Genomic DNA, 13,527 nt, shown 5'->3' with positions numbered 1-13,527 from the left:
GAAATAAACTTTTACCAAGAAACACAAAGCTCACCCTCTCATCCTTTACTCACCCTCTCATCCTCAGTCACATGTCAGGGTCATAATCATGTGAACAGAGTAAATGTTCCGAAAACTTTGCTAAAATTAGCACATTCACACGTTCACTTGGATTCAGGCATTAGACGTTCATCATGGTGCCATCCTCACCCTCACCTTCTGGAGGATACTTTTTTTTCGGTGGTCAGGTTAAAATCAGAGGTTTGTCAGGAAAACGTCAGAATAATCCCTTCAGATTAAGCTCATACGTTCATTTGGGCTCAGAGAGTTTTGTCTCATCTTTTTTCTACTCAGTCTCATCGGGAGGAATCCTCAAACGTTCACATGGACTCACAGATGAGACGTTCACCCTCTGCTTATTATGATGTCTCACAAACAAATGTCCAGATTTACCGTCTGCTTTGTTGTGGACGTGAGCTGCCCTGTGGACGTTTGGCACCACCCTGTGGACATGTGGCGCTACCCTGTGGATGTTTGGCGTCACCCTGTGGACGTTTGGCACCACCCTGTGGACATGTGGCGCTACCCTGTGGACATTTGGCGCCACCCTGTGGACGTGTGCCGCCCTGTGGACGTGTGGCACCACCCTGTGGACGTGTGCCGCCCTGTGGACGTGTGGCACCACCCTGTGGACATGTGGCGCTACCCTGTGGACCTTTAGCGCCACCCTGTGGATGTGTGCCGCCCTGTGGACATGTGGCACTACCCTGTGGACCTTTAGCGCCACCCTGTGGACATGTGGCACTACTCTGTGGATGTTTGGTGCCCTGTGGACGTGTGGCACCGCCCTGTGGACATGTGGCGCTACCCTGTGGATGTTTGGCGTCACCCTGTGGATGTTTGGCGTCACCCTGTGGACGTGTGGCGCCGCCCTGTGGACGTGTGGCCAAAAAGGTCACGTTAGCTTAAAATGATCTAACTGGGGTGTTAAATTGCTCCTCGGGTGCAAATAAAGTTCAAATGTCTGTGAGAGACAGAGAGACAGGTTCTTCTTTCTGATTAAATGACACGTCAGTGGTGGTGATTCCTTCCGTGATTCCTTCCCCCCCCAAAGCAAAGACCATGAAAGTCTTGAATCAGGACGAAGAAACGAGCCAAAAATCTAAATAATTTATGTAGAAATATGCAGACGCTCGCCGGCCTGAGTCAAAGCCTGCAGGGCTTCACTTCAGCTCCTGTAATCAAGACACACAGAGACGGTTAGCCTGAGCGTTAGCCTGAGCGTTAGCCTGAGCGTTAGCCTGAGCGCTAGCGCTGACGTTCTCGTTCACAAACACCAACAACCACGTCTCAGCAGTTTCTGACCTCGTCCTGTTTCTCTGCGTCTCTTTAAACGTGGTTTTAATGATTTATTGGAGCCAAAAAAGTCGATGGTGAAACGCCTCGGACAGTTTTGGGAGCCTGGATGAAGACGTCTGCAGGAAGTGTGTGTGTGTGTGTGTGTGTGTGTTTGGGATTCAGTCTGCTGCTGCTGCTGCTGCAGACCTGAGCAGCATCTTAACAGGCAGCTCAGCTCACAGCACCACAGTTGTCCCACTTCCACAGCAGCGGTGAAGCCGCTGACGCGTCCCTGCTTCATTTCCGAGTGTCACTTTATTTCGTCTGCAGATCAAGTGTTTGCGATGCTTGAGTCAAATTCCCACGTGTTCCCTCCAACGATCGGCCTGTTTTAATTATTTAAGAACGTCCTCTTTTCGCAGTGATTGCATTTAATCTGGAAAGTGGCCTTAAATTGACAAAAAAAAAATTTTTTTTTATAGAAGCCTTATGAAAAAAGAATGTCCAGAATTATAAATGTGGTCAGCTATATGTTTAGAAAATACTGAGGTGACACTAATCTGCCAACAGGGAGGCGCTATAGAGCTGCTACGGCAACCCTAAAAACTATTCAGGACGCGGTTTGTACCAAACTGTACGTTTCTGTTTGTTCTGTTGTGAGTTTTTCAATTTTAAGGTTACCGCAATTTCTTTGTTTGGATTCATAACACCGTAACCATGGCAACACTGTAACTGGCAGTTTGAAAATGAAAAGATCTTCATCTCTTTCAAAAGAAAGACCAATAGAACAATTAAATTCGTCCAATATTCAACTCATGTACAGACTCGTCATTGTATACAAATACTATGACAGTTCTGTTGAGTTGTAAATAACTCCTTCTTTAATTCATTCCAAAACTAGCAAAACTCTCGTTTTCCTGCTGCTGAAAAAAACGAGAAACTACAACACGCTTTAATTCAACGGCCCGAGACGTCGCTGCTTCTGTGCCACTTTCAATTATTCTTACATTTCGTTCCACGTCTTCTTCTTTTGGTTTCTCCACCTCGAGGGGTCTGGCACTAGGACACACAAGGACAAGGCCCTCCTGTGGCTGGACAAAGAACTGCAGGTGGAACCATGTCCTGTGGGGCACAAACTACCACCTGAGCGATCCTGGCTCCACATTTGTTCCTGATATCACCGTCTTTTTATTCCACTGTTCGCTTCCCCCATCAGTCGTATCACTTATTTTCCCTCAGTCTGACTTTTTCACTCCTCCCTCCTCCTCATCCCCCTCCCCCTCATCCCGCTCCCATTTCCTCAAACATCCTACGATTCCCTCACTGTCGACACTCCCATTCTTTTCTTCTCGCTGCATCATTTTCTTCCCTCTTTCCATCGAGTGTGTCCTCGGCGTCTCCTGCAGCATCAGCAGTCGCAGCGGGCTGTCAAACCACCTGCGGTGTCTACCCACAATTCACCTCTCTTCATAATGAGGGCGCCGGGCAAACGTGGTGCCAAATTTAATGAAAAGACTGTTATGAGTGGTTTGGTAAAAGAAAAGCAGGACTGTTGTGTTTGATGCTGCGCTCACCTCCCTGGGTCCTTGTCTTGTGGTTTTACCCTGGGTGAGGGGTCAGGAGGTCCTGGATGGGAGCATGCATGCCCAGACTCTCTGACATGAAAGAGTACGCTCGCCTCTTCTAGATTGTGAGTTCTGCTGTTCAGTTCAGTGCAGACCGTGTTTCTCATATAACGTCAAACCGTTCCAGAATCAGCATTCCCAGCTGTCCTCCAATATGTTCTGCCACCTCCTGAATCTGTTCCCGGGTTCTGTTGTCTTCTGTTTATCCGAGATCATGTCACAATAACAGACTATTGTTCTGTAGGATCCTGAAGACTCCAGGCCAGATGAGGTATGAAATCCCTCCACAGAGCCCTGGTTCTGCCCCAAGGTCTGGTCCAGGCGACCAAGTGTGTTGACAAAAGCTCCAGCAGGAGGTGCTCAAGAGGCCTCCTGATCAGATGCCCAAATCAGGACAAATGGTTCCTTACGATGCAAAGGAACAGCTGCTCTACTTTGAGCTCCCTCAAGATGTCTGAACGTCGCACCTCGGCTGAGAAGCCCCACAGAAATTGGGTTTAACAATCCTAGTTAATCTTTGTCTTTCATGTTCTTGTTTGTCACAACATCTTGATGGTTCCCAAATAGGCCAGAGTCAAATTGTTGAGTCAGCGGTTCCCGGAAGATGCAGTCAGCTGATATCCTTGCCATTTCCCGAAGCTGTTACCAAGTCCATTAGCCAGATTCCTGACTGTCCCTGGTCCTGACCAGGTGATATCTCATTTGTTCCTGAATTGGCCTGAGGGAACATCATCTGTGTTCTTCACAAATCTTCAGTGTTACGTGTCGGCCGATGACAAACCTGTTTAAGACCGTTGTCTCTGGAACTAAGGACCCAAATAGCTGCTGATAACCAGCCTTTCTGACCTCCACAGGAATATCTCCTCTTGTGCAGTCGTTGTTGACCTCACTGGAGACACCATCCCCCCCCCCGGCATCTGGGCAGTTTTTGCCAGGACCATGCCCTAAACTGTCCAGGGTTTCTTTTGCTCATGGGCTCTCGAGCACCTGCACCATGTGCCAATACCCCAACTTAGATAATTTTGGTAATGGTCACCCAAGAGTAGCGCAGTATTTTGGATTCGGTTTCTTCTTTTCAGTTCTTCCAGCTACAACCTTACCCTCTCTTTTACACAACTCCATATTTCTGTTGACCTCCACCAGGCCACTGCAGCCCATCATCCTGCCTGTGAACACATCTGTGCCGATACCGTCAGCCGCTTACGAGAACATGGTAAAGACTCTCCCAATCATTACTGAATCATTCAAACTCATTAAGTGAATAACAAACTTCACCTCTCTGTAATTTATAAAGTCAACAGTCTCCTGATTTGCAGGCAAATTTCATGCATAGTCAATAAGTTCACTGAATTTCCATAACGAGATTAACTTTCAAGCCAATATTTGATTTTTGATTTTTTTTTTGTTATGTTTCTACACCAGAGTAGGCGTCATAATTTCCACACGCTGAACGTCTCACTGTGGAGCTCTGTGAATACACAGATGGCTTCAGGGGAGCAGAGCACGAGGGCACGCATCGATTCAGACGATTCTGTCCACGATGTGAATCAGCGGGGAGACGAGATAATGAAGCTGTAAAACATTGGCAAGTAAAGAAAAAGAAAAAGAAAAAAACAGCACTGAGGATCCATGACAGAGACCTGTGGTGCGTTCACTGACCTGACTGACCAACGGCCGCATTCATTCACAAGCCTTGAAAAACAGTGGATTCTGGGCTTTTTTGCCCGTTTTTTGTTCAATCTCATTATCATTGAAGAAATGTCAGTAAAAGACTTTTTTTAATGAGCAGAGTTTTTTTGATTTTCTCTGACCTCCCTTCAGCTTGTGATTTCACCGATTAACACAACTTCAGCCGTTGCTGTCGGGGTTTGGTCTGGAGTTAAAAATAAGGAAAACTGTAGCTTTCCAGAAAATGCTAAAGCCGTGTTAAATTAAAAGAAACAGTCGTGTTGGTAACAGGTTTCAGAGCTGGATGTCGACAGCTGTCATGGAAACAGATGCTACTTTGTTCTTCCTGCCATCCTTTGATTGCGACTCCTCCGGTATCCTCGTGCTGAGCACGGCTTCTCCTTGATTGTGGATTAGAAAGGAATAAGCAGCATATACAGTGTGTCTGGATGAAATAGTTTGAAGACAAACGCTGGAGAGCACCACGGGAACCGGTCCTGAGAACAGACAGAGAACATTCAGAGTGGAGGCATCAACCCAAGTTCTCTGAGAATCTACGTCTTAACATAATATTGTTCTTCAGAGGTTCAACGTGTGCAGCAAAAATAAAGAATGACCAAGGACCTCCGAAGTGTCTGCGAGTCAGACAGTGACTCAACAATGATGAAATTCACGCAAAGACAAAGTCATGGCCTGAAGACCTCGAATAAGAACAAGTCCGCTCCAGATACGACCTCAGAGACTTGGACGTGAACTCCAGCAGCCTAAAAATACGGTCACACAAATATTACCATTGATAACATTGATAGTGTGACTTGTGACCTTTGTGAACCAGAAAACATCTCAACAAGTTGGACATGACTTGAGAACCTTCACACATGATCCCAGCAACTATAGACTGTACCTCAACAACTCCAGAAACTCTGGACCTAAAACAAGGAAATCCTAAAATGATCTTGACAACTTTGAAACTCCAGACATGGAACTCTGGACATGACCTGAGGAACCTATGACATCACCCCTGCAACTCCAGAGGTGACCCTCATGGTCACATGATCTTTGTGAAAACATCTCAGCAACTTCAACGTCCAGTAAGCTGGCCGTGATCTCAGCAACACCGGGCAAGACCAAAGGGACTTAAGACATCAGCCAAGACCTCAGCAACTTAAGAAATCAGCCCAGAACTCAGGAACTTAAGACATCAGCCCAGAACTCAGGAACTTAAGACATCAGCCCAGACCCAGAACTTAAGACATCAGCCCAGAACTCAGGAACTTAAGAAATCAGCCCAGAACTCAGGAACTTAAGACATCAGCTCAGAACTCAGGAACTTAAGACATCAGCCAGACCTCAGGAACTTAAGACATCAGCCCAGACCTCAGGAACTTAAGACATCAGCCCAGAACTCAGAACTTAAGAAATCAGCCCAGAACTCAGGAACTTAAGACCTCAGCCCAGACCTCAGGAACTTAAGACATCAGCCCAGAAATCAGGAACTTAAGACATCAGCCCAGACCTCAGGAACTTAAGACCTCAGCCCAGACCTCAGGAACTTAAGACATCAGCCCAGACCTCAGGAACTTAAGACATCAGCCCAGAACTCAAGACTTAAGAAATCAGCCCAGAACTCAGGAACTTAAGACCTCAGCCCAGACCTCAGGAACTTAAGACATCAGCCCAGAAATCAGGAACTTAAGACATCAGCCCAGACCTCAGGAACTTAAGACCTCAGCCCAGACCTCAGGAACTTAAGACATCAGCCCAGACCTCAGGAACTTAAGAAATCAACATGACCCCAGAAACTCATGACCTTTCAGCTCCAGACTTCTCTATAATCCTAAGAACTCGGACATAACCTGTTCATTTTGAACAAGCAGTTTGTTGCAATCTCTAACTTTTTGGGACTGGACTTGGCCTCGGACTTATTGTCTGTTCAACAACTGTCTGCGTGAAGTTTTCCCTTCTCCTCCTCCACATCACTGCAAGCACTTTAGCAAACATCCTCCGCTCCACGTCAGACAGTCTGTGGTGTCAGAGTTCTTCAACCCTGGCACAACATTGTGGTTTAGTTTAGGTCTTAAAAACTGACAAAAACCCGGAACTGAAATGTGAGCAGGATGTTTCTAACGTCAGGTTTGTTAAGTTTCTTCACAGTTTCCTCCCCTGCAGCAGAGCAGCGGCGGACTGATGCCAGAGCTCAGTCTGCTGAGTGTGTGTGTGTTGAGGAGGAGCGCTAACGAGGCTCATCCAGCGAGGAGGTGGCGCTGCCGAGGGCCGACCTCTGACCTCCTACAGGCGCTCTCTCTCAGACTGGGCTGCCTCTGGCGGGGTCGCGGTGGCCCACGCTCGCCGCGAGGCAGCGGTCAGGGTCAGGGTGAGGAACCCTGAGCCTCCGTCCTGCCATCCCAACATTTACACCGACCAACTGACTGGCTGCAGGACGGAGGAGGAGGAGGAGGAGGAGGAGGAGGCTCTTCATTTCTCTTTCTCCGTTTCCAGAAGCAGAAGGATTTGTTTTCGTAATCTTTATGTCGAAGGAGATGAGAAAACCAATACTGTACTTTATTACAAGTCCTGCACCAAAAAAAGATCATTTAGGAAGAGAAAGTTTGTGACCTTTTGAAGAGTTTAATCTGGAAAATCTAAATTATTATTATTATAATCTCATTCTACAAATACATCATTTTAATAAGACTCGAGAAAAACTCTCTTAAATTGTATTTTTAATCTGCAAATCTGATCATTCACACTCACACCGGTGTTTAATTTTGATATTTTCAAAAATAAATTGGACTTTCACTTAAAAACAGAATCTTTATCGACCTGTGAAATAAAACTTCCACTTCTTTAAATCAGCTGATTTTTATTCTGTGGCACAAATTAAACATAGTGTTATTTTTATATTTAAACAGCTATATTTTTTATATACAGTACATATGATGTTGTCAAATGACAAACACACTATTATTAATAAAGATCCTGTTTTTTATGTATTTGTTTAGTTGTAGTTTTATATATTCTGATATTTTGATCCGTGTGTGTATATGTCGGGTTTTCCTTTAAAAGAAGCTAAATTCAACTTTAACACATTTTCTGACCATTGTTCCGTCTCTCGTTTGATTTATTTTACGTCTCTTGGATTATTATGTCGTACTGTGAATAAAATCAAAAACAAATTGTACTGATTATTGAAAATGACTCTTCTTATTGCTGGATTTCTTTTATTAATTAGATATTTTAGACTAAAACAAGCGCAAACACATTCTTTGAGTGTCCATATGTTCATATATCACACACGATGAGTCTGATACATTTGCAATAGATCATCGTACCTTTCAAATTCTGTTCTTATGGCAAATAAATTAAATAATTAAAGTTATGTCCTCTAATTAAAGTAAGGACATTTTAGATCAAAACTGCACTTTGAATAAATCATTTGACAATAAATAATCACTCCGTATCAGCGTGAACCTGAAGAAAAGCTGAAGTCCTCACCTCTAACGTCGTCATGGAGCTCCCCCTGCTGGATGAAACGCTGTACTACACCATCAACATCCACTTCCTTTCCTTCACCCTCTCCTCTGTCCTCGCCTCCTCACGTCTGATCCTCACAATGAATAACTAAATAAATGAAAGAATCTTGGAAATGAAGACTGTGTGTGGTTCCAGTTGAAACCTAAGAACAAAACTTTATTTAAACAGAAACAACACACACACACAGACATACAGATCTCCTCCCTGTGAATCTCTGTTTTTTTTAAGTGCAGAAACAGAAAAGTTTGAGGCATTAAAGAGACGATCGCCTCGTTTTTTTTTGGTTTTTTTAACAGAAACCATCATCATCGTCGTCGTCGTCTTCGTCGCGGCCGTGCTGCAGATGAGGTTTGGCTGCTCCTTCTCTGGAGAGGCGGTCGGCCTCCTCGTTGCCCGTGTAGCCGGCATGACCTGGAATGTACATCTGGAGGAGGAAGACGACGCATTTATCACAGAGCCATTCGTACGTTTTATCCATTCATTCACACCAGCTCCAGTCTACTGAACCCCAGTCCATTTGCTCAGAAAGTCCAGTTTCCGTTTGTGGACGTTGTGAACGCGCAACCAAACTTTGGTCCCCCGGAAAACGTAGGTATCGGTTCGCTTCAAATGAACCAAATGCAGCAAGCGTACTCCCAGAAAACCCAGTATGTTTACAGTCACAGCTGAGGTCGTAGTCAGACTGAGGTCATGGTCAGACTGAGGTCGTAGTCAGACTGAGTCAGACTGGAGTGAGTCAGAAGTCGTAGTCGAAGACTGAGGTCGTGACTGGAGGTCGTCAGACTGTAGGGGACTGAGGTGTCTCAGACTGAGGTCGAGTCAGACTGAGAGTCGTAGTAGACAGTCAGAAGTCAGACTGAGGTAGTCGACTGAGTAGTCGTGGTCGGTCGAACTGAGGTCGTAGTAGTGAGTCGTAGACGTAATCAGACTGAAAGGTCGATCAGACTGAGGTCAGTCCAGTCGCGGAACGCCAAGACCAAACTTTGGTCCCCGGAAAACGTGAGGTATCAGTTCGCTTCAAATGAACCAAATGCAGCAACGGACTCCCAGAAAACCCAGAGGTCGTAGGCTCAGCTGAGGTAGTCAGACTGAGGTCGAGTCGAGGACTGAGTCAGTAGTCAGACTGAGTTGAGTAGTCAGACTGGAGGTCAGAAGTCAGACTGAGGTCGTGAGTCAGAAGGTCTAGTCAGACTGAGGTGTAGTCAGACGGAGTGACGATCAGACTGGAGGGTAGTCAGACTGAGGTCGTAGTCAGACTCGAAGTCAGAAGGTTAGAGTCAGACGAGGTGTGTAGTCAGACTGAGGAGTCGTAGTCAGACTGAGGTCGTGTCAGACTGGTCGAGTCAGACGTAGTTGGCCAACCGAGGTCAGTAGTCGTAGTCAGACTGAGGTGTAGTCAGACTGAGGTCGTAGTCAGACCAGGTCAGACTGTCAGTCAGACTGAGGTCAACGTCAAGTCAGAATCAGACTGAGGGTCAGACTGAGGAGTCAGAGTCGGAGAGTGAGTCAAGATGAGGTCGAGTCGTTGTAGTCAGACTGGAGGTCGTAGTCAGAGTGAAGTCGTAGTCAGACTGAGGTCGTAGTCAGACTGAGGTCGTAGTCAGACTGAGGTCGTAGTCAGAGTGCGAACAGAATACGTTATTCTAAAGGTTCGGTTCGCTTCACGATCACACAGAGTCTACCACAGCCTATAAGGTGTGAAAACCACCTTAGTCCGACTAAGACTAGCTTCATTTTAGTCTGACTAACGTGTTTACATGACATTAAAGAAAATGAATTATTTGTTAAAGTCAGACTTTAATCATGAACGGAAACACGGACTCTGACGCTGTTAAACTGTGGTAAAAATCCTGCAAAGTAGCGCTTTAAGGAGGATTTAACTCTTTAACTCTGACAGCACACGCTCCTCTTCGTCTCCTGCTGAAGAGTGAGGCGAGAGATATTGAGCTCCATAAATGTTTAACTGCACACACTAACATTGATGCACCTCTACAGCACAGAAGTATAGAGAGTGTGTTCTTTTACCCAGACGACCTCCAGCTCAGCGTTCAGTCTGTCCAGCGCCACAAAATCGTCCCCGTTGACGATTTTACCTCCGGACTTCAGTCTCCAACCGTTCAGCTTCCAGTCCTTCACCCACTTGGTGATACCTGCAGCAGACACGCCGTCGTCAAACACACGCCGCTTATCAGGGCACGAAATCAGCCGCGACACCGCGGAGACGTCGCGACATCAAACCACAGTAAAGCTCACCGTTGATGGTAAACATGCTGTCGGTGTAAATAAGCAGCTTCTTGATGTTCTTCTCTTTGGCCTGCTGCAGAGCTTTGCAGGCTGCCTTTGTTTAGACAGACAGACAGACAGACAGACAGACACACACACACACACAAACACACACACACACACACACACACGCGTTACTTTATGATTCTTACTCTTTTATCTCTGTCACAGTGACGATCATGTTCACCTGTATCTCTGCTCGCTGGTTGGTTTGTCTGCCCAGCAGACGCTCGGCTGCGTTTCTGTCACGAGACAAACAACTGTGTCATTCATTCATTCATTCATTCATTCACAGAGTGTGTGTGTGTGTATGTGCAACATAACAGAGTATACAGAAGATAATAGAGGATCCGTTTGAATTCCAAGCCAATTCCAATAAAGAATGACATACAATAGAATAATTACATACATTATGTGTTACAGTCAATAAATGTAATACCAATATCAACTAGTACCGCGCGCGGTTCTGAACGGGTTCGAGCCGACCCGCGCGAGTCGCCGTGTGCCACGGCTCCCCGCGCGCCTCGCGCTCTCACCCGTTCATTCACCGCGCGCGTACTAGTTATTTTCAGTACTAGTTATTTTCAGTACTAGTTATTTTCAGTACTAGTTATTTTCAGTACTAGTTATTTTCAGCGGCGTCCCCGCACATGTCGATCCAAATTTCGGGGGGGATCGGCAACGTATGGCAAAGTTATAGGGCACTTCCTGTTTAAAATGGCCGACTTCCTGTTCGGTCAAATGCGCATCCGTAAACGTGTTCAGGGAAGTTCCCTTGTCTCACATATCAAGTTTTGTGCAGATCGGACAATCTTAGAGTTTACTTCCTGTTTCGGGCATTCCACTTCCTGTTGGGAGGTCATCTTTTGCAGACATGCTCAGGACAGGTCCCTGGTGTGACATATAAGGTTTCGTGCAAATTGGACAACGTACGGCAAAGTTAGCGGGCACTTCCTGTTTAAAATGGCCAACTTCCTGTTCGTCTCTGGAAACATGTTCAGGGAAGGTCCCGTAACTCACATATCTAGTTTTGTGTCAATCGGACAATGTAAGACTTTACTTCCTGTTTCGGGCGTTCCACTTCCTGTAGGGAGGTGACCTTTTACAGACATGCTCAGGACAGGTCCCTGGTGTCACATATAAGGTTTTGTGCAGATCGGACAATGTACTGCAAAGTTAGAGGGCACTTCCTGTTTAAAATGGCCGACTTCCTGTTCGGTCAACGGCGTCTCCGTAAACATGTTCAGGGAAGGTCCCGTAACTCACATATAAGGTTTCGTGCAAATCGGACAACGTACGGCAAAGTTAGAGGGCACTTCCTGTTTAAAATGGCCGACTTCCTGTTTGTCTCCAGAAACATGTTCAGGGAAGGTCCCGTAACTCACATATCTAGTTTCGTGTCAATCGGACAATGTAAGACTTTACTTCCTGTTTCGGCGTTCCACTTCCTGTAGGGAGGTGACCTTTTACGGACATGTTGAGGAAGGGTCTGGGGTCCCACATACTAAGTTTCAAGTGGATACAACAATCCCTGTTGGAGCAGCATCAAAAACTATAAATGTAATTCTGTCTGCTGTCACCAGGGGGTGCTGTATTTGAAAATTAATATTTTCATATAGACGTGTTCAGGGCCGGACTGTCATCAATCCTTGCAAGTTTGGTTCAGATCGGACCAGGATTGGCAAAGTTGTAACAGTTTGTTTTTTTTAGAATTTTCTACCACCACCAGGAGGCGCTGTTTTCAAAATGTACCGTTTCAGCAACACAGTCGTCTTCAGCAACTAACCATCATCAACTATAGCAAGTTTGGTTGGGATCAGACCTTCCATCGCAAAGTTATAAGAGTTTCATTGTCTGTTGTGAAAAATTATTATTATCTCCAACTTTGGCGCCCCCTATCTCGTACGCCATACAATATTTTTAAAAGCTTTTGATAACTTTTGATGCTCAACTCGTCCACATTGATCTCACCAAGTTTGAAGGTGATCGCACAAAAGCTCTAGGAGGAGATAATTGAAATACAAGCTGTCATACTGTCTGCTGTCACCAGGGTGCGCTGTTTTCGAAATTGAATATTTTCATATAGACGTCTTTAGGGCCGGACTATCATCAATCCTAGCAAGTTTGGTTCAGATCGGACCAGGATTTGCGAAGTTGTAGCAGTTTGATTTCTTGTCCCAAAAATCCGGCTTTGCGTCGTTGCCATGGCAACACCGTTAAACGATTTGTCGTCATATTGATCACGCATCATCTACCATGTGTTTTGACTGTTGTCACCAATTTTGAGTGTGGTACGATTATTTGTGTAAAAGTTATTCACGAAATCGTAAAAAAACTTTTTTTTGTGTATTTTCTTTCACCACAAGGAGGCGCTGTTTTCAAACTTCACCGTTTTTTCATAGACGTCTTCAGCCATGGCCCATCATCAATCATAGCAAGTTTGGTTTGGATCGGACCTTCCCTCGCAAAGTTATAAGAGTTTTGTTTTTCTGATGCGAAACATCAGAATCATCACTAACTTTGCCGCCCCCTATCTTGCGCGCCATGCGACATTTGAAAAAACTTTTGATACCGTGAGCTCCTCAACTGGTCCACAGGGACCTCACCAAGTTTGAAGGTGATCGCACGAAAACTCTAGGAGGAGTTAGTTCAAATACCATTGCTGCGAATTCGCCAAAATCGCCAAAAAATGGCCAATCAACCCAAGATGGCGGATTTCCTGTTGGGTTTGGATCATGGTCATAATGTAATTTTTTCTTCATCCTGACCCACTACACATGTGTACAGAATTTCGTGCATGTGCGATATTTGTGTTGGTCATGGTGAATTTGGACAGGTGGCGCCGCACTTATTGGCCCCTCCCACATTCAATTTTCGACGCACATTCCCCTAACCTTTTTCAGACGTAAATTTACACCAGGATTGATGCGGTCACAAAAATCTGTGAGTTTTGGGGTATGGGAAAGGCCTCAAAAAGGCAATTCATTTGGGGGAATAATAAGAATAATAATAATAATAATCCTTCCAGTTTCAAGAGGGTTCTTGCAACCTTGTTGCTCGAACCCTAATAATCCTTCCAGTTTCAAGAGGGTTCTTGCAA

At 45.4% G+C, this 13,527-nt stretch overlaps 1 protein-coding gene across 1 annotated transcript; it reads right to left on the bottom strand.

The window, feature by feature from the left end:
• Positions 1-8,268: 8,268 nt before the first annotated feature.
• Positions 8,269-10,687, bottom strand: LOC122762746 (ribonuclease H1-like; the record flags this gene model as incomplete). Its single annotated transcript, XM_044017926.1, has 4 exons — positions 8,269-8,568; positions 10,170-10,294; positions 10,398-10,482; positions 10,615-10,687. Coding segments are annotated over 4 exons (418 nt in total), but the record flags the coding sequence as incomplete, so codon positions are not given.
• Positions 10,688-13,527: the final 2,840 nt, after the last annotated feature.

The sequence above is a fragment of the Solea senegalensis genome, unplaced genomic scaffold (genome assembly GCF_019176455.1).
Source record: "Solea senegalensis isolate Sse05_10M unplaced genomic scaffold, IFAPA_SoseM_1 scf7180000016046, whole genome shotgun sequence".
NCBI classification, from domain to species: Eukaryota; Metazoa; Chordata; class Actinopteri; order Pleuronectiformes; family Soleidae; genus Solea; species Solea senegalensis.
This window is presented reverse-complemented; position numbering and strand designations above follow the sequence as displayed.